We start from the raw sequence: 22,781 nt of genomic DNA on the forward strand, positions 1-22,781 counted from the left end.
AGTGTGGTTCACAGACGCTCTTTGTGTTTTTATGGGTCGGTAACATCATCCTCTAAATATGTTCAGTTTGCTTGTTGTCCCTTGGTCACTCTTGCTACATGGCACTTCAGGCAGCCATTATCAGAAAAAGCCTGTTTGTATCATTATCTCCAAAACAACAACATGCTCTCTGCTAGTGTATCCTCTTTCGTTCTGTGACGCAAAAGTTACCTTACGTTGTGGTGTGTCGCATATATATATATATAATATATATATATATATATATATATATATATATAATATATATATATATATATAATGCGTGTCTGAGTATGAGTACAAAGTTGAGAGTATCTACACCAGATAATTTGGTATACAAATTATATACAGATTTTTTTTTTTTTTTATTGACTGATTTCTTTAATAACCCAATAGTTTTTTAAAACTAGTACATATCCGAAGTGAAGAAGATATAAAACTGCTCCGTATTCAGACAAAAGAGATAAATGCAATGCAGTAATGTATTCTCTCTGGGCAGATCTAGCTGGATTGCTCGACGTCAGTCATCAGTCATCACTATCACCATATTCAGTAGCAGTGGTGTAAACTTCCTTTGGACGTTGTGGTTATGAGATACACATTTCCAACAATTCTTAATTGGATTTTTCGTCCGAAGGGATTCAGAGCATAAAGTAAGTGCTAGTGAGTATCATTAACACCAGCTGCAGTGTTTAGGCTCTACAGAATCGGTGATTTTGATTAAACTTTGCAGATGCTGTCGTAAAACTCAAGCGTAAACATTGGATGACAGACGGGCTTGTTTACATCTGCAGTTCACATTTAAGATTGGCCATGACTTTGTTCGTTGTTGCTTACTTCAGTGGCATATCCAAGATCACAGTTTAATGCAAGGCAAAATATTGAATGAATTTTATTATTTCTGTAATTATAATGGCAAAAAAGAAAAAAAAAAAAATACCCATAGAAATGTTAGGGTTCAGTTACCCTTCAAACAAACGTTTTCTTAGAGAATAAATTTGTCATTTTCTTTTACAATCGTTGTCATGCTATTAGACAGGGACGAGGATTTTCGTGAGATCTAGCTATGGATTTTGTACAATGGCACGCCAGGCTCACACACATACATACAATATACATGTGAATACATACATATATAATGTGCATGCTGTATTTAGTCCTTCAATAGTTGTGTGTGCATGTGTGTGTGTGTCAGTAATCATCACTAGTGCAAAGAGCATGAATGGTCTACTGAGGACGACTAAAATATTTATGAGGCAGCATTGCATTTAGTCCAGTTGTGGTTTTTAGTCTGTGAATCTCCAGGGTTGATGGGTAAAGCATACAAAGTTTACTAAGGATGAACAGCCGAACAGGTCCCTCTGAGAATGAAGCAGTAGCGGATTTAAGAAGGGAGCGCCTGGTCACATGCCTCAACCGCCCCCTCCCCATCGATATGGATAATAGAATATGGCTTTCTTTCAAAAATTCATTATTATTAGCAAAATGTTTGCTTGGTTAATGATTATTTTAACAACTGAACAACAAAACAATAATAACAACTACAACTGTGTATATATATGTGTGCATCTATGTACCATATGTATGTACGATATACATACATATATATATATATATATATATATATATATATATATATATATATATAGTATGTATATCGTACATACATATGGTACATAGATGACACATATATTACACAGTTGTAGTTGTTATTATTGTTTTGTTGTTCAGTTGTTGGTTAAATAATCATTAACCAAGCAAACATTTTGCTTGGTTTATATACATATATATATATATATTATATATATATATATATATATATATATATATTATATATATATGTATATATGTATATATATATATATATATATATATATATATATATATATATATATATATATATACACATATATATATATATTGTGATAACGCGTCCAATTATCTGGTCATTACACTTACCAATCAACAAATTGTTACCTCACAACAGCCGTACACATGAATGGTCATCACAGATAAATTACAACAGATTATTGTAAGGCAATGGTGATCCCTTAAAAACATATTAATCTTGCAAGAAATCAGACAAAATTCATTAAAAACAAGTGTGGGGTAATCTTATATGAGATGTATTTAGCTAAAAGGGATCGCTCTAACAACAACTTTTAAAAGTCTAAGTATTTCCCTGGCTCTAACTCACCTCAATAAAATTGAAGGAAAACTGAATAATTGCCGCTCTGTATTTCTTCCTAAATAAAATCAAATCACTGGTAGACAATAAATGAAACACATCTATAAAAATTTTGAAGAAAAAAAGATTTATTCTTAAATTCAAAATTTATAAGTGAAATTCACAACCTCAGAGAAATTTATTATTACTAGAAAGCAACACAGAGTATAATTAATTCTTGAATTAGTTATTAAGCAAAATTAAATAAAAATTTATCAAGAAAGTTAATTAATCAAGAAATTAAATTCAAATAAAATTCAAACTTAAGCAACAATTAAAATTTGAAAAGAATTCTAAGTAAATGCAAATTAATTCACAATTGTTATATTAAATAAAGTATGCAACTCTAAATCATTAAGAACAACCTAAGTTAATCAAACAAATTGTGAATGCAAAATAAGTACACAGAAAATTGTGGAAAAGTACCCAAAAATGAAAAAAAAGTAAAAACACTAAGAAAACAGTAATCACTCAGATCATAAACACCCCAAAAGAATTAAATAAAAATGAAACAATTTAACCTGATCACTGTAAATATTTTTCAAGTGTCCTTAAAACTTGCAATAACACATTACTTGGTACCAGACTTCTTTTTTTTATTTGGCTGCTGCTTTCAAATTCACTAAACTCTTTCACAGGCGCCGTTACAAAACTTGTTAAAACTGTCTGTTCAGATTCCACTAATAAACACTATGCTTTTAAGAAATAAAATAAGTCTAATAGTTACGAGTGACCATTAAGTACAAAATCTTTACGTTAATGTAAAATTCAAAATCCCCCTCGGTCAGGAGAGAGAGAGAGAGAGATACAGCTATAATCTTAATAATACTCTTTCAAAATGAGAAGTAGAGAGAAAGTGTGATTACAACTATAGATAATAGTTATTATTATTAGGTTTAAGAATATAAATATCTCTTAACATGAAAGATATTATTTAAATACGATTACTAGCATCGAGTGTCGTCACTTCTGCGACAATGTTGTCACAGATGGTTTTGGGTTAGATACACTGATCTCATCTCCCAGTAGAATTACTTACAAGACAATAAATTCTCTTTTGACAAATTGATAGATAAAAGTTAATTTATCAGTAATATTAAACAGTTTCGCAATAAAAGAATCTCAAATTACAAAAATGAAATGAAAGAACACATACTTAAGTCATACATTTCAAAGAAAGGTCTAGAACGGTCTTACAAAAGATTATGCAATCTTTGTGTGGTTTCTCGACAAAGACGAACAAGTTCAACAATAAAAAGAAACTTAACTCACGCGGCTTCAAGTGATGAATGATACATCCGCTTTTGCAAACAAAGCTAATCTCTCTCTTTTCACCCTACGCTCTTTCTTAATTTTAAAGTGTGTTTTGTGAATTCTGAACATACATTATTTAAACATATTAACTCTAAGCTAACTTTAATATGGAATCTAAACATATTACAGACACTTTACAACATTACATACAACTACTGAGGGAAAATTTTGTGTTGCGAAACCAACAACGTAAGTATTTATTCATACACACATACATACATACATACATACATACATACATACATACATACATACATACAATACATACATATATATATATATATATATATATATATATATATATATATATATATATATATATATATATATATACTTTATAATCCTAAGTGGCACCCCATGAAAGATTTCTAGATCCACCACCGGGATGGACCTAGAACTCAAGTGCCTTATTTAAGATTTTAATCTGCTTATAGGTTTGTGGCATTAAGAAAAAAAAAAAAAAAAAACTTTTGTTGATTGTTATTGCTGGCAATTATAGGCTGCATATAGTCTGTTAGTCACCAGGGTGTGTAAGCAAAAGACAAGTTGGTCTATCAGGTTGTTGTTAGAGGTCACCAGTGTTAGGATAAAGACACACAAGGATTTGGGATTTCACGTGCCTTGATACAACGTGTGGGTAGAAATGTGGTGAAACGTAATCGACCAACATGTGTTTGGGAACCTAATGACAGGCAGTGACATATAAGAACATTATTGTGGAATCAGTTAGTGATTTGCTGCTGAATTTGGCAGCTAAATCTGATTTGACAGTGAAGTTCAAAACTTTACTGGAGCTTCTCTTGTGATGAAGAACAGCACCACCTCCAGGATACTCAAGGGGCTTAGGCCTTGTGGGGTTTACAAGTTTAAATGTTCAAAATAGCATTCAATCCCCTAGATATAAGCAAAGTCAGTCTTACGCCCTTATCAAAGTAGATAATCCGATTCATGAAGAGGATTGTTAAAGGTGGTTGGTGACAGAAGCAGTCGCATCACATTGCAGCCAACTGTATTGAATATTTAGATGCCTTCAAGCGTTTTGAGTGTCCAACATAAAGAAATTATGCAGCAGAATTCAGTACTCTCACACAAGACACAGGAGACAAGTTTATGAGGCTGCCACGAAAATTGCCCAACTCTTTCTAATCATATTGCTTTTTTACCTTTCAGTTTAATTCTTTGTACGATTCATGAACTAACATGATAAGATTATCGAAGGTGGATGAGATGAAACACTTATGGAAGTTCCTGAGCACATTTTTATACCTTCAAGTTGCCCTGCTTCTCACTCTATATTGCAACAACAACAAAATTACTGCAATACACAGAATGTTCCCAAGAGTTACGGACACAGCATATTACAGAAAGATGTTTCTTTTAAAACATTAAGGGACACATACACTACATTCCTCCCCTTTGTAGTACTATAATACTGCACTGGAGCAAAAAATTCAACTTGTGATTATTGTATTTTCATTAGATACTCCAATACAGTACTCAATGTCTAAACTCAAACATCTCTTGGATTTCAGTAAAAGATAACCCTGAATTCGACAACTTTCATATATTTTATATGCACAGTACTGTATTTAGATTACTTCAGGAATCATTGAAAAATTTCATCTATAAATTTTAATAAAAAAAATAAAATAAGAAACTCTTCAACGAAAATATTACACAGAAGGACATCCCATAATCAGAATACATATATATGTTATAGGAATCAAGTATGTACCCCATGTAGTGCAACATCATACGTGGATAATATACTGTACTATATAAATAGAATAATGAATAGCATTACCTTATATGATCTTTTAAATAATTGGCGGGTTTCCTTATCCTAGTAGATCTTCAACATTAATATTACTGGGTGTTGGTCTACTTAATACACTATCATCATAATCTTGAAGTACAGCATTTTGCTGATCTTGACCTGACCCTGCACCGTCTAAATTGAACTCGACATCATTTCTACCATGAAAATCAGGTTCTTTACAATCATTCCAAAACTCACATATGTTTCTTTCATTTTCAAAATTAATTTTTTCATATGAATCGCATTTCTCCCCCCCCTTGTATTCCCTCATTACTTTTAATCTGCTCACTGTTACCCTTATTTTTGAATAACTTTATAAGGCTCACTAGAGAAATTTGGTGATAGCTTATTTTCTCTAATTTCTTGCATGACCAATAAGTCACCTTTACTTACTTGTCCCTTTCTAACATAAATTTTTTTTATCATTTATTCTTTCCCTTTTCTTTACATTTTTTTGTCTCATATTCTAATTTCATCATCACAACCATATGAGTTCTGCAGGGCTAACATTGGTTTCAGAATGTGAAGTAGATCTATAAGCTTCTAAAAATGTATTAAATTCTTCCAATCTTTACCTTCAGTTCTAATGGTTTTATTAGCCTTCAAAATTGATATATTTTAACTCTCCACTTCATTATTAGCCTGCTGTGAATATGTCGTTACTTTTGTATGCCATATACAATTTACACTCGAAAAATCATTAAATTCAACAGAAGTAAATTGTACCCCATTGACTGTTACAATTAGTTCTGGCAAACCGTGAAATGCAAACCAATTATCCAGACTTTTTACTCTCTTGGTAGTACTGGTGGAATGCAATATTCATACATCAAACCATTTCTGGGATGATAGTCTACTGCAACTAATAAATTTTCACGACTTGGCAAGGGACCACATATATCAACCCAATATGTTGCCATGGTCTTTCTGGTAAAGAAGTTGTTTTCAGTGGTTTTGGCCTGCTATTACTGCACATTAATAAGCATGCTTTATTAATGTGCAGTAAATTCTGTGTATTGCAGTAATTTTGTTGTTGTTGCAATATAGAGTGAGAAGCAGGGCAACTTGAAGGTATAGAAATGTGCTCAGGAACTTTAATTTTCCACCTCTTTATCTATACCCATGGCCTCCAAGGTAGAGGCAGTAAACAACTTCCCTACACCAAAGACAATCAAGTCCCCGTAGGAGTTCCTCGGCATGGTCAATTACTACTGACGATTAGTGCCGGATACCCCCCTCATTATGTATCCCCTGACCAAAGTACTGAAAGGGAAACTGAAGATGCTGACTAAGGCTAAGGCCCCACCGAATCCATCGCGGCACGTCGCGTGTGTCCAACACGGCTATCCGTCTATGAGCGTGTCCGTCTTCTGCGAGAGTGGCCCAAACAGACAAACGAGTGACGGTTACAAAACAGACAGTTCAAACTTTAGCAGCACTTTCTGTCATGAAGGGAACGCGCGAGGTTTTGCTCTCACTTGTTGCTGTCAACCAGGCGTTGAACAGTAGGGAAATCTGGACTCATGACATAAATTGAGAACGAAGATAGGGTGGAGAATATGCAACACTTTCATAAGTTATGACAGCGTCCAGACAAATTTTTTTTAATATTGTCGGATGCCGCAGATAACCTTTGACTTAATTCACGAATATCAATTATAGAAGATCAGTATCAATGTAAGAAACTTGTAGTAACTCTAAGGGAAGGATTACTGATTTCGAAATTTGTAAAGTTGTACTTTATTTTATTTAAGACAGAAATTAAGATATGTAGATTGTGTGTGTGTGTAAACTGAACACTTTGATACAGTAACTTCTGAAACAAAGGTATTTACATAAATGTATCCATTAGAATATAATAAAAAGAAAACTACATGAATCCTTTATCATAACCACAAATCATCACATTTGATTATAACTCAAAGTTGGGCAGGTGGTTCAAATGCAGGTTGTTGTAGGTCTACCTCAATTTCTTCCTTCATGTGGACCCCAGCTCAGAGACGCACGTCCACGTGCGGCTAAAACAAAACGTTTTGTTCCTTGTGCATCCAGTCCGGCAACGCACGCTCATGCGCCGTGTGGGGCCACTCGTATTTGAACTATGACAGTTGATCGAAACGCACAAAATGCTTAGCCGTGTTGGACGCATGCGACGCGCCGCGACGGATTCGGTGGGGCCTTAGCCTAAGGCAGCCCTCACCAGAGCCACCACCTTAGCCTACTAGGACCCCACCGCCCCCCTGAGACTTACCACCAGCAACGTCAACTGCAGAACCGTACTGGAGCAGATAGTAGACAGGTCCCTCCACCCGCTTGCATTTTTCAGCCGCAAGTTGAAGCCACCCAAGACCCACTACAGTGCATTCGACAGGGAACTGCTGACAATCTACAAAGCCATGAGACACTTCAAATATCTCATAGACAGCAGCCCCTTTACCATGCAGACGGACCACAAGCCTTTGGTCTATGCCTTCATGAAGGCTGGGGATGAGTGGTTGGCAAGACAGCAGTGGCACTTGGCCGGTATATCCGAGTTCGGGTGCACCATCCAGCTAAGTCCCCAGAAAGAAGAACCATGTAGCCAACACCCTATCAAGGAATGAAATAAATTCGGTCCACCTGGGCATCAACTACGAGGACTTGAGGAACAAACCACAGACCCCAAAACCCCAGCTTACGGCACGGCACTCACCGTGCTGAAATGGAAGGACACGCCAGTAGGAGAGCAAGGATCAACACTTCTCTGCGACACCATGAAGGAAGTAGATATTTGACATCATCCAAGGCCTCTCCCATCCATCGGGACATACAACAATGAGCCTGATGACCAAGAAGTTCATGTGGCATGGGATAAAAAAGGATGTGCAGATATGGGCAAAGAACTGCATACCGTACCAGACAAGCAAGATCACCCATCGCACAGAATCAGGCATTGGAGACTTCCCTCAACCACGAAGATGATTCAGACACATTCACGTGAGCGCTGTGGGACCTCTGCCCCAATTAGGGGATTCCAGATACCTCCAAACAGTCATAGACTGTTCTACGAGATGCCCAGAAGCAACACCAAAGGCAGAAGCATCTACAAATGCCTGCGCGGAAGCCTTACTATCAGTTGGAGAAGCCATTTCAGTGTGCCAGACGACATCCCTATGGATAGGGGCTCTGCATTCCTGTCAGAACTCTGGGTCTCCCTGCAAGCCTGATTGGGACAACACTCCACAGCACAACGGCATATAACCCTGCGGCCAACGGAATGGTGGAAACAGCCCACCATTCACTAAAAGCAGCACTGATGGCACAGTGTACCGTCAAAAATTGGAATGCGCAGCTACCCTGGGTCCTGTTAGGACTTCAAACAGCACCAAAGGCAAACAGTGAAGAATCTCCTGCAGAGAAAGTCTACAGGGAAGCACTGGCAGTACCAGGCGAATTCATCCCCACAGAACCAGACGACTGAGATACGACCCTCAGAAGACTAAGAGAAATAGCAAAGGAATTCACGACCTGACGGAAGACTTTCATGGACAGGACCCATAACTACACACCAGAAGCTACCAACAGCATTGCAGTAAAATTATATGGCCACAAAATCCTCACCCTCCACCTGCTGGGAAATAGTTACTAGTAGGATTTCTCAGTCACTGATGTTCATACTCACCTTGCTTGGAGCCAACCTCCTCACACACATTAGCTTTTTGGTAGACTCTGTTTGTCACCACCCTCTGGCTCTGGCCTTCTTCTTGAGGACATCACTCACCATTGTCCCCAGATAGCTGTCCATCTCCTCAGTAGGTCCTATAGGAATTCACTGACATATTCAAACTGAAATTAGACAGACTCCATGGACCCCGGCAAAACCAGCATATACCTTTGTACCAATATAGCTGGAATTCCACCACCTGCTCCCAGAAAAACTGTTCATGGAGAAGGCCTTCAAGGAAATAGAGTGAGTGGGTCTTTGCCAAAAAGCCCCAGCCCTTATGCCTCTAGACTTAACATGAGGAAGACAAAGGGTTCTTTGCACCACTTGGGAGATCACAGGTAACTCAGCATAAAAACAAAGTTCTGACCACTACCCACTTCCCAACATGGCAGACATCACCCCCAAAAATTTTCACCAAATTCATCCTAACAAAGGACTATCCAGGCTCCAATCAAACACTGAATTTTTCAGAAAGAGCAATCATTACATCTTTTGAAAACTAAGCATTCATGTACTCTATATTCAGCCTCCAGAAATCAGGGACAAAGTTCCAGAGGCTCATGGACATTATTTTAGGTGCCCTCCCTTCTCCTGCTACCTCAGTAATGTCCTTATCCTGTACAAGAATTGGGAAGACCAACAAAAGCATTTCTGAGTCATCCTGTCCCTCATTCAGGATAATGGTTCAATGTCCTTGAAAGTGTCAATACTCAAGAAACACTGAAGTCATGCTACAAGACAGGCCTACAAGAATTCACACGGACGGTAAATTGGTACCACCAATTTCTCACAAATATTGCACTACCCATAATCCCCTATACAGTGCCACCCATAATTTGAACTGGGACATCACCCAGTGCAGTGCCCTCAAAGATGTCCTGGCTACTACCATCACACTTATGCTCTCAACCTTGTTCTAAACTCATACAAATAATGGACTACTGTAATGCCACTAAAAACACTAATTATAAAACTGACGATCAACAGCAAAACTCAACCTCTAGGGTTCTTCATCAGAAAACTAACTCCAAGCAAAAGGAAGTATAGGTCCTTCAAGAGAGGACTCATTGTACACATGAGTATCAGACACTTCAGACAACTACTTGAAAGCAGTACTTTCAACATCTTGAAAGACCATCAACCTCTCATACATGCACTGACCAAAAATCAGTACATGTATTCCGCCCACCCACAGCATAAACTTTCATCACCTAACAAATTCAAATGTACCATATGTCATATACCCGACGAGAAAAGTTATTAGGATAGAGTGTCTAAATACAGATTGTCGAAAGACGAACTGTAGAAAGATAAATTGTTGAAAGGACAAAGTGTCGAGTGGACATAGTGTTAAATGAACAATGTGTCGAAACATACCGTATTTGAAACAGATAACCGAGAAGCATAAGACTGATCTAACCATTTTATGTGTCGTAAAAGGAGTGGAGGATACAGTATACACGCACTCTCTCTCTCTCTCTCTCTCTCTCTCTCTCTCTCTCTCTCTCTCTCTCTGTGCATGTGTGTGTTTATAAGTCCATAATATGACCTTATTTTGGATTGCAAGTAAGCTTTTCAGCACAACACCAACGCATCTGGACATTCAAACATAATCAAAGAATGAAAGATTTTATTTATAAGAAAATACACATGTACTTGTATAAAAAAACTTTGTAACCGAAGTATTGCATCAAAATTCACATAAAGATCATGAGCGAAGGCTATACGATACTCCAATCCAGCATTGATGTCACATGTATTAAAAATGCCTCTCGGGCTTTAGTTTGCGATTGTATATTTTTTGTATTTTCTTATTACCTCTCTGCCTTGTTGCATTTGTTCTAGAATCATTTCAGGGCTGGCTTGTTCCAGAAGAATAGTTAATTAATAAAGGGACATAACTTGAGTTAATATGCTTTAACTTACAGGCAATTTCATTTGTAATAGTGCGTTGATTAACAGTTATAAACCTAAAAAACTACAGAAATTAAAGTTCATCATTATTCAAAATCATAAAAGTTTTCCTCTTCATGATTAAGAAATGGTAATTCAAACTCATCCAATTCCATTTCATCCTCTAAGGTTTGGGGGTTCATTAACTAGGATGGACACCAAGTCCTGGGGCATCATTTCTTGGAATTCCAATCCGTCAACTCCCTGAGCCCAGCCGTGCAGACTTGGCTCTGACAGATGATGCTGTGGCTCTAATGACTTTCTCCATATTGTCAGTTTAGTAATTTGAGCACTTGATGTGTAACAAAAGACTAGTGTGGCATGGAGGTAATAGACTTGATATCTTCACCTACATCAGTACTCAGAACACCCTCTTTTGCCGTGAACCTCTCAATAAATTTTTTATATCGGCAGTTGTTGATGGTTGGCTTTTACTTTTTTGTTAGTTTGAATCCGTACATAGAGCATGTAACTTTTTCTTAGACTTAGCCTACACCATCGGGAACTTCCTCTGTCTCTCCAAGTTTCTTAAAGGCATTTATATAATGGTCATTTCCTTGCATGATTTTGAATGGACGAATTTTCCGTTTTCTCATAAAGGCACTAGTAGTATTGCTTCCAGTGAATGCATGTAGACCAAGGATGGCTTTGCCAACTTCATCCCCGATATCTGCTCGAATCTTGTCAATACCAATGAGCCTACAATTATCACCTGATCTTGTGTCCATATATATTGGTCCACTAAAGCTGTCAACAAAGGCAAGCAGGAGGAGAAACACATCTGTGTCTGATGACCTAATGATAACTGAAGTATTCTGCTGGGCCGCATCCTTGACATGCATTATCTATCTAATGTTAGCCTCCTCCTGAAACAGATGATGTTTTCTAATTAATACAAACAGTTACAAAGCATGATTATAAATAAGAGCAATCAGAGACTGTGTTCTATCTCCCACCTGTCTTTGTGACTTACCTCCCATCCCCTCCCCATTAACCCAAAGGGGTATGCTGATTTCTATCAAAAGTGGAAGAGATGATATTCATATTATGATTGACCAATGAATTTCATATCACAGGCCCTACCTGATTACTGCATAGGTTCTCCACTCTGTTCTGTACACCTTTATCACATCACTGACTAGCTTGTAACACTTATCTCGCTGAGAAATAATGACTTGCCTCCCACAGATCTTGGATGCATATTTATCACATTGCCATTCCTTGGCAATTAGATTATACATCTGAGTTTTGTTTTTGTCATTAGACAGGAATTCTTTGAAGTCTTTTGGTGATTTTTTGGAGTGAGCCCAGAACTGTTATCTCAGCTCCCATTCCCGTATGTCGCCTCTCAATAGATTTAATTGAGTTTGCTTGGTAATCATCACATACAAAATCAACTGTCATTCTGAGTAAGGCAGTTGAATATCTGAAGGCAGAGGTCTTCATATGTTTCTGGAATTGATGAAAGGGACTGGATCAGACCACCAGCATCAATGACATTCACAGCATTCTTTGGTTTTTCTAGAAGGACAAAGTCTTTTTCGATTGCATGGAGCATTGATGATTTGTCTGTTATGAGAGGACAGCCATCTGGTGTTGAAAGTGCCCATGGGATGACACCAAGCTCATAAGAAAGTACTGCCTCTAAGCTGAGGTTATGGTTCCCTGCTAAGTTCACTAACTGGCCAAAAACATTCCACTGTGCTTTGATTTTCAGTGTTTTGTTTTTGTTTGTCACTAATTTATGGACAGCAGTTATGAATGAAGATAGTTTCCACTTAGGAAGTGGGTCATGGAAATTCACTGTATTATCTTTCAGTCTTGATGAAATGAAGTCATTCGTAGTTCTTTCTCCAGGTGAATCATCTAGGATTACTTCAGTTACATCAGCATGAACAGGAGCACATGAAACACAAAGATAAACGTGTAGGCAACAACTCTCCAAAAACAGAAAATTAATTTTTGAAAACTAGATATATTAGGTGAAGTGACAATGCTATTCCAGTATGGTGCCTAATTTAATGAAACGTACATAGATCTTCCTTTTAGTATTTAAGTGGCACCATTTACCATCATCACAATATAGACTAGAAACACCTTTGAAACAAGTGCCATCTTTTTGGTCCCTAGATTGACACACACACACACACACACACACACACAACACAAAAACAAGCTATCATAACTGATGATAGACAGATGAGTGCATCCCTCCTGTCAGTGTTAAATGGATTAACAAAACTCTTAAATGTCTTTATTGTCCTTGGCACTGCCTCTTTAGACTTCCATAGTTCAGCTGCTCTTAGATCCTTGTGCTTTGAGCCCCTCTCTGTATCTTGATCTCCCATCTCAGCAATATCAAAGACAGCCTGTAATAAGCATTGATAAAATATAAAAACATGGCATTTAAGATTAGTTTTAATCTTTGTGGAATGATATTGAGCCTAGTGTTTGTAATATGTTTATCTAACACAACTTGACACTTGCCCATACCTTTCAGCTAGATTTATCTAGATAAATGAATTTTTATTCACATAATGTGTTTGACCTCTCGGCCTTAAGAGTATAGTTTTTACATGAGACATTTTCTTTATATCATAAGCATTATTGGATTAATAGATCAACTGAATTTGTGATTACCTCACAGTATTCAGCATGATAGTGTCTTGTTGTCTACCATCTAAAGTATGCTGAAAGGTTTCGACTGAAACCTGTTATTCCTGAGCCAGAGCCTGCTGCATGTCTGTTGTAAGTTTGTTCACCTGTCAGATGAATTGCATTGCGACTGGATGGCACTGATGATCAGTTGATGCTTATTCCCTTCCCTTCCAGTAGATGCTGCAGCTTTGGATCAGCGTTGATGAGTTTGAAGTAATAATAAGTACCATACCTAACAAGACAGTTGAGAGATTACAGTTGAATAGTTTGAGATCCATTATAAAAAATAATTGGGGTCACATAATCATTATACCAGCCATTGAATCAATTATCTATAATTGCTCATATCTTGATAAGCAGTAGCATTATTTACCTAGCATTGTTTGGTCGGTCCATGTTAAAGACTGTGATGCACATTTTTCTCAGGGAGCTGATGTGAAGGTCCAGATTGTTTTCTGCGGTAGCTCAGAAGAACTCCAAACCAACAAATATCTTGCCCATGAACTGCGTCGAAGCCATACCAGTCTTGCCAAGCTTACCACATTGCCTCCAGTCTTTCATACGCCAGATCTTTGGCAACCTCTTTCAACAGCTTGGTAGTTTCTACTGCAATCTTACCTTGATGAATTTCATATTGCTCAAACAGATGTCGCTGCAGTGCCTCAAGCAGTGTCTTTAATATTTAACGACATAGGTTGTAGTGTTTGCCACTTAGCACCTTCGTGATTGAGCCACTAGCACATATATCAGATTGGAGGATAATCTCTTCAACACCACTTCCTTTCATGGACTTCCAGACAACTCCCCAGTAGACACAAATAGTGTGAAAGGCTCCTAGTCTGATGGAGAGTTCGGGGAATGTCTTAGGGTATTGCCATTTAATGGCATAGGCTTTCTTAGCTGCTGCCATGTTGTAATGCATTAGTTATAGTTTGTGACTGAGTAAGGCATTGTTGCACTGTACTGTTTTCTGTGATAGGAGCTGGTATAGGAGGGAGATATTCAATTGTTGAGTGTGATTCAGTGTTTCGAGTCCCAGTGCAGGACACCCAGCCTTTCCACCATGGGACCATTTGGGGTAAATCTTCATGGGGCTGAAAACAAATCTACCATGTGAGAATCCAGAGAAGATCGGAATGATGAGCTTTAATGACCTCTGCATTGTTTTCGTTTTCTTGAGATACATCAAATGCTGTCAAATCATCACATACCATGGGGTAAACTCATTTGCCGCATACTTATTTTACCTCAATTTGAGATCAATTGATCCCTTTGGCTTCACCACCACTAGCATCCTCATCATGACAACCAGCACTACCTTCATCACCATTGGCAGTACTGACTTTCTCATGGGTTGTATGAGTCGTTCTTTTCCCAGATGGTGTTTCTTCTTGGAGGTCAAAATTGTCAAACCAAGAATTAACAACAGAAGTCACAGTTGCATCGAAATTTGTAGGTAAGGGACCAGGGTGATCTTTGACTTGAATGAATACTGCAGTCAATGCCTCTAGGACTCTCGAATATGAAACACTATGACCAAAACGATTTAGTAATGTGACGATCTCTGCTTTCCCAGTAAGATGCCACAGGGTTATAGCCAGAAGTAAGTGTTTGGAGGTAACCCACTGTCCATTTGTAACAGCATACATTATATCATGACATAATGAGTTAATGAGACGGTCTTTAGTTTTACCAGTAATTTAACATTCAATAAAGTACTGTAGCAATGTTGGAGGGGGAGTGATGTCTTTAATAATTTTGCCTGGAGGAGGAGGCCAAGGCAGCTCTTCTCAGGAGCTTTAGGAAGACATAATTGGCCGACGAAGAATAAGAGTAGCTTCTCCAGCAGCCTGGAGTCAGAAGCAACAGCTTCAAAAGCAGCCTCTATAGCTTGACCAGATGGAGCAGTACAGGAATAGATGAGGTCACTGCGATAATTTGGCCTCCAAAATTGAATTGCTTTACCAAAATGCTTCGTTAATTTATATACAAGAAGTACTTCTCTTTCAGCACAGTTATCCGTTCAAGATTGCTTCCATGAATGATTGAATCTTCAACATATTTACAAATATATCTAAATGCATTCTTATGAACCAAATGCATAGCCTTATCAGTGTCTGACTTTGATGAAGGACCTTCTTGAAGGATAAAATGATAGTAACAGGATAGGTGATATCTGGCCTCCTTTGCAACAAGGTCAACATCCTTCAGTGACATGATTTTAGTGTTTTGAATTGCCCATGCTCTTGTTTTGATAGCATCTTCACGGTTTTAGGACTGAACCTTTTTCAGATCTTCAAATTTTTTGACAATCTTTTTTACTCTTTTACCACAAAATATGCTCTCTATCTGTGGTAATAAGTCATGATTACGAGATAAATGACTGCTCTTCCTCTTTTCATTAGAATATTTCGGTGCCTGCTCAGAATAAGAACCATCCTCACTAGGTTTCCGCTTTTGGAGTCTACTTGTGCTAGAAAATTTGATAGCATTGTCTATGATATCCATGATGTTGAAGCAAAGCAGATGGAAGACTATGGCAGATGCTATGTTGTCTTTCATAGTCTGTGCACCCAAAAGATTGCCTGATATTAGCAGGACTTCGTATCACTGAAAGACTTTTGAGGTCAATGGAGTACATTTATCATCTTCCACAGCATCATAGTGAACTGTGTATTTAGTATTAGATGACATTTAGAATGCTGCTTTTTCAAATTAATTAGTTTATCATTCATTTTACTGTATTCTGATAAAAAAACGAATTTCAGTGGTCTTACAGCTATTTCTATTGTTGTTAATATATATATAATATATATATTATATATAATATATATATATATATATATAATATATTATAATATATATATATACATATATATATATATATATATATATATATATATATATATATATATGTATATATATATATATATGTATATATATATATATATATATATATATATATATGATATATATATATATATATATATTATATATATATATATATATATATATATATATATATATATATATATATATATATATATATAAAGGTTTATGCCACGGAAGAAAAAATGAAAGGCAAGAAAGCCAAGAACTTTCGGTCTAGCACGACCCCTTTACTCAGTTGTGCCTGAGTAAAGGGTCGTGCTAGACTGAAAGTTCTTGGCTTTCTCGCCTTTCTTTTTTCCTCCATGGCATAAACCTTTATATACATAGCATCACGTTTTATATACTTCGTGATCAAGCTATTCATATATATATATATATATATATATATATATATGATTATATATATATATATATATATATATATATATATATATAAATGGTATAAGCCACGAAGGAAAGTGAAACACTGGAGTAGCTACAAGATCTTTCAACTCAAAGTCCTTTACTTAGCAGACTGACTGACATACATTAGAAACTGAGAGGACAAGGAAGGGTCGTGTAAGTGACAGATAGGGATTATAAGGAGATAAGTACCAAGAATCCAACACACCTGGAGAATTAGTAACCTTCCCAAACAAACATAAACTTGAGTACAATTTAGGAACAAAAAGATTAAGTCCAACTACTCAGACACAGGGACAAGACAATTAAACAATTATACAGAGCGGCAACTGACCACATTCAAACCTTTGGTAAACAGAAACTTATTCACAAAATATATTAAGCATACATGTACAAAGAAAATATCTATAAGGCAACTAATTTGTATTTAAGTCTGTAATTGTATCTTTGAGGTCATTCTTAAACATGTTACAAATACAAAGGTATAAATGAAACAGGCTACGACTAATATTAGAATTACAACGGGAAGTAAGTTGTATAATGGCAGATTCTAAAAGATTTCATGATAAGACATCTTTTGATCTTGCAATTTATCTGTGGTTGTTTTCACTTAAATAAATGAACAAAAAGATTAGGTCCAACTGCTCAGACACAGGACAAGACAATTAAACAATTATACATGGCAGCAAATGACCACATTCAAACCTTTGGTAAACAGAAACTTATTCACAAAATATTTAAACATACATATACAAAGAAACTATCTATGAATTTGTATTTAAGTCTGTAATTGTATATTTGAGGTCATTCTTAAACATATTACAGATACAAGGGTCTAAATGAAACAGACCACGACTAATATTAAAATTACAATGGGAAGTAAGTTGTATAATGGCAAATTCTAAAAGATTTCATGAAAAACATCTTTCGATCATCCAATTTATCCGATGGTTGTTTTCACTTAAATGAATGAATATTGCATTGGATGTTTGCACAGTTTTGACAGAACATTTATGCTGTTTGAGTCTTACTTCTAAGCCCTTGCTAGACTGCCCGACATAAAAGGAAAGGGAAGTCCATACATGGAATTTTATATATTATGTTATTGCTTTCCCTGGTGGCATTTTTGATTAACATTCCTTTTAGTGTGTTGTTATAGGAAAAAAGGAAGTCAGCCTTAAAAGATTTTAACAATGATTTTATGGTTTCAAAACCGTTAAAATAAGGCAAGCTGAGAATGTTCTTAGAAGTTTCTTTCACGTTGTTACTTACACTATAAAACTTTTTGTTGGCTTTATTATAACAAATATCTAATATATGTGAAGGATAACATAAATCTTTCCCTATTTTTCTTATGTATTCGATTTCTTGATCCAAATATTGGAAACTGACAATGTGCAATGATCGTAAAAACATAGATGAAAAAATTGATATTTTGATATTAAGATGGTGGCCTGAATAGAAAATGGACATAAGTTAAGTTGTTGTTTGGTTTTCTATAAATACTGAATTTACATTGAAATGGTCCTCTATATATCAAAACATCTAAGAAAGGGAGGCAATTGTCTTTTTCCAATTCTAAAGTAAACTCAATCGATGGTACCTGGTTATCTAATATAGAGAGTAAATCATTTACATCAACACCTGACGGCAAAACTGCTAAAATATCATCAACATATCTATACTGCTTTCATAAAAGATATAGGTAAATAGCGTTTTTCAAAGAATTCCATATACAAGTTTGAGACGAGTGGCTAAGAATGAAATGTCAATATACTATTATTGTTTAAGCATAACAAGATATCAAGCAAAAACAGCTATATATTCATTCCTTATCAAAATTCTCAAGTTATTGGGCAGGTGTGGGGAGGGGGGTGCAAAGGAACATTAGCCTGGAATAACCCACCCTAGGTGCCAAATACTCTAGGAACGTCTCTGGTTGGGATCAGTTGTATAGGTGTTATGGGGTCCTGAAGGTATATTTGTTTGATAGGGGTTTAATTGTTGAAGTGCCTGTTAGTAATAAGAAGCCTTTATGTAGCTATATCATGATACCTTTTCCTAGTAACTTAAAGGGTTCAGTGGTTACATGGAATGGAATAGAGACTATGTATACTCTAGGAAAGGAATTTCAATCTTTGACGATTGACTATGAGGCTGGTTGTGTATTAGTTCATGATAGATACGTGTGTGATAGAATTTTTATTCTAAGGAACGTAGGCATGATGGGGGTGCAAATTAGAACTTGCTCATGACAAGATGCCTCTACATTGTAACTTTACTAAATTCCCTAATGCATATCATGTGACCTTGACAAAAACTTACGGCAATCAACTATGCCAAATGCATGATTTCCACCATTTGCCAGGAGGCTACCGTTTCGTTACTACTACAAGGATCACAACTCTTCGACGGCCCATGCAGAGTTGTCTCAGAAGAGCTTCCTGGTGTTGAGCAGATGGGTCTACAGTTCAACACCAAGTTATTTATGAAGCTCTTACACAGAAACCACAGGGTAATCAAAGTACCAGAAACAGAGGAGGTGATTATGATTCCTCCACTCGCTGAGGATGGGGAGGACGAATATATCCTCCCCGAACACTACGCTTTTCCCACTATTGTGATATTGCTGACCATAATAATTGTCAAGATGGGTGTGGCTATATGCATTTGATATGGGTGCAAGCGTTGCATGAAACAGAAGCCTGCGCCAGAGATATCTTTTGCAAGACACATAGTGTGGCTGAATAAATTTATGAAGAATTATCTAAACCGTGCCGACTCTGGTCATGCCAGGAGGATGACAGATGGTGGCTGAGCTATGTTGACAGCTCCTATAGGACGATTAATATATGATATATGGAGGATTGGAACGTATGTCATATAATACCTGATGAAATGCCCAACAGTGTTGGTGTGTTTATGAAAACTTGGGGCCAGATGATGCTGGGCATCGATTACCAGGTTGCTTGTAAACAGGAGCTCTCACAAAGATTTAAGAGGAAATTAGGCTGAGAAATCTGGATCATGTCACGGGACTTCTACATCACAGGGAATGGCGAAGTGATGTTCTAGAACAATGAGTGTGTTCACGAATTTCTCTATAAGGGGTCATTAAGGAGCAATATAATGGAATGCCCAGTAAAGATGGATTATTCTGGTAGTATTGTGAATTCGTGCAGCATTCTGCCTGAGAGAGAAGGTGCAAGTTTTTTTGCCAGTAAAGGTGAGAGTGTTTTTGTAGGTAAGTGCCAGATTGGACACAGATAATTGTAAACTCTGTTAGTTTTATTTGACACTTTATTATTGAATATTTTTCCTATGCACTGTCTGTGTTTTACCATGTTTGAGAGGTGATTGGGTGATGAGTTCTCCCTTTTGTGCCTGTATGCCTTAATTACCACTACATTTTTCTCCCATTTATGCATTTATGTCTTTATGTTATTTTTTTTTAAACTGAACTTTTTTTTTTTTTCTCAGAGGGTTTTGTTATAGGTCATATGATAAGGGAATATTTTACATGTATCTTTGAATTCGGTTATGACAGACTTTGAAGTTATTTTTGGGAGTGCTTAAGATGATTAGTGCCAAAGTTTATTTGCCAGCCTGGGAGATGGAAGGACAGTCATGCCCTTTCCCTCTTTAATTTCTTTTCTTCTTTTTTTTGTCATGTTAAGTTTAGGAATAAACTTGTATTTTGATAGAACATGAATTTCGTCTAGCCTTAGTTATATTTTGAACTTTGACAAGAGAATAGGGGAATGGGAGCAACTATTAATGGGAAGACTTTGATGCAGAGGGGTGATGATGGCGACCTTAAATGTAGGCTTTTTGTAATCTTTGGAGTTAAAGTTTGATGGTAGAAGAAATAAAGACGAGTTATAAGACAGAAATTCATCTGGTAAGGAGCAAATTAAGATGTGCCAAACTAGAAAAATAGCCTGCCAAACAGAATCAGGCATCAGTGAATTTCCTTAACAAAGACCCCATTAGGTCACCCCCACACTGGATCTAGTATGCTCTTTACTAACATCCAGTAGATGCAGACGCATCTTCACAACATCACATTATATGGTTGTTGCAAGCATTACTTATGCCGGAGGCAAAGGCAAGCAGCTGCAACAAGGCACTCAACAATGGCTGGGTCAGCTGCTATGCTGTTCCTGACAAAATAGCATCGTTCCATGGCCAAACTGATTGATTAGAAAACTTGTCACAGCACCATCTAGAATACAGCTGCTAATGTAATGGAAGAAAATATCCTCTGATTTCTCAAAGCTGTCTTCATCATCCTATACAATGGCTCCAACTGGAAGTCTCCCTTCCTCTGGGGATGCCTTGCATAGAGAAGCCACACAGGCACATTACCAGGCTTGGAAGCCCCCACAAATGCCTGGTTTGCTGGGAGAGCCATGTCCTACCCATGTCAAGACAATAGGTCCTTGACTGAAGTTACCTTTTCTGAAGTAGGTGAGGGATCCCTTGCCAAATCAGGATGACCTCTCTGGAGTTGTCTTATTTTGGGGAGCTGCTTAGGCTTTTAGGATACAAGTGTAGACAGAGACATGGTCAACTATTGCCTGATTTATTATCACAGAATTCCGACAAGAAATTCGTTCTGTGAGCGGAAAAGTAGTGTAGGACATCAGAATGAGAAGGACATAATTCTATGATCAGTTGTATGTTTTCACTCCCGAAAAATACTTAATAATTTTTTGTCCAACATGAGAAGAGTTTTATCATACATATAGCTCAAAAGCTTGATGTTTCATATTTGTGTATGATTTTTTTGATACAAATAATGTACTGTAGCTCCTGAAAATACATAAAAATCACTTATTCAGCCATCTCTCATTTATTTGTGTTTTCTTTGAAAACCCAGTGTTCTACTGGGGTTGTGGTTTGTTCTTTTGAATGGTGAATGCCCGGAGGTCCTGCTGTAGGGCTGGCGGCCAAAAAGGACTCGGGGAGATGAATCATCCACCGGAATGTATGCTGGTTTTAGTCTGTCTACCGAGATCCAGGTAGTTTTTCTATCCAATGACATCTCATAGCACTTATGCTTACATTGTAGGATGTGGTGAGTTCCTTAGTAAGCGGAGGAGATGGGGGTTGTTAGTGTGCAATAGTCCTGATGATCATATTTTGTATGCTCAATTTCTGTGGGTAAATTGGATTTCTTAGCCACTACGTATGTTTTCCTTGCTCTAGAGACACCAGAGGGAGTGGTGGGTTCATTTGAGTATTGAAATACATCGGCAGGTATCACAAATGATTGTCCATAGTGTGCCTCTGGCAAAGGATTGAGTGCTGTATATGGGCTCTGCTACCATTCCTAATAAAATCCATGACAACAACTTTCGCCACCTCCTGTTTTGACATCTATCAGTAAGTGCTGCTTTAAGGCAGCGATGGAATTGTTTGACCATACCATTGGATTCAGGGTTGTAGGCCATTGTGCAGTTTATTTATGCTGGCAGCAAGGGAGCCCCATAGGGCCAACATGAAATTAGGCCTCCCTATTGCTGTCGATGTACTGAGGAACTGTGTCAGCTAACCAGTTGATTAGAGCTTTTGTGTAATTTTCCAGTCTTCTGTTTGACAGCTGTCGCCCCAAGCCATCTGGTATTTCATTCGATGATGGTGAAGAGGTATCTGTACCCCTGGAGGTGGGTAGGGGGCCCACAGTATCAATGTGAATATGGTCGAGGCAGTGGTTGATTGTTCAGAATTCTCCTATCCCTGATTCTGTGTGCCTTGTGACTTAAGACTTTTGGCAGGGGAGACTCTTG

The 22,781-nt window shown here is 37.1% G+C and overlaps 1 protein-coding gene across 4 annotated transcripts in view; it reads left to right on the forward strand.

Annotated features, from left to right (window-relative positions):
* Nucleotides 1–521: 521 nt before the first annotated feature.
* The window catches only part of LOC135225820 (uncharacterized), a 78,659-nt gene continuing 56,399 nt past the window's right edge, over nt 522–22,781 (forward strand). For 2 of the 4 annotated variants that reach the window (XR_010317092.1, XM_064265348.1), the window contains exon 1: nt 522–671. Coding sequence is in view for 2 of the 4 variants with exons in the window: in XM_064265348.1 (XP_064121418.1) it covers nt 671 (1 nt within the window). In the remaining 2 variants the exon portion in view is untranslated. Of the gene's footprint in view, nt 682–22,781 lie in introns of all 4 variants that reach the window. The other 2 variants (XR_010317091.1, XM_064265349.1) reach the window with 1 other exon arrangement.

This window comes from Macrobrachium nipponense, chromosome 13 (genome assembly GCF_015104395.2).
Source record: "Macrobrachium nipponense isolate FS-2020 chromosome 13, ASM1510439v2, whole genome shotgun sequence".
Lineage (NCBI taxonomy): Eukaryota > Metazoa > Arthropoda > Malacostraca > Decapoda > Palaemonidae > Macrobrachium > Macrobrachium nipponense.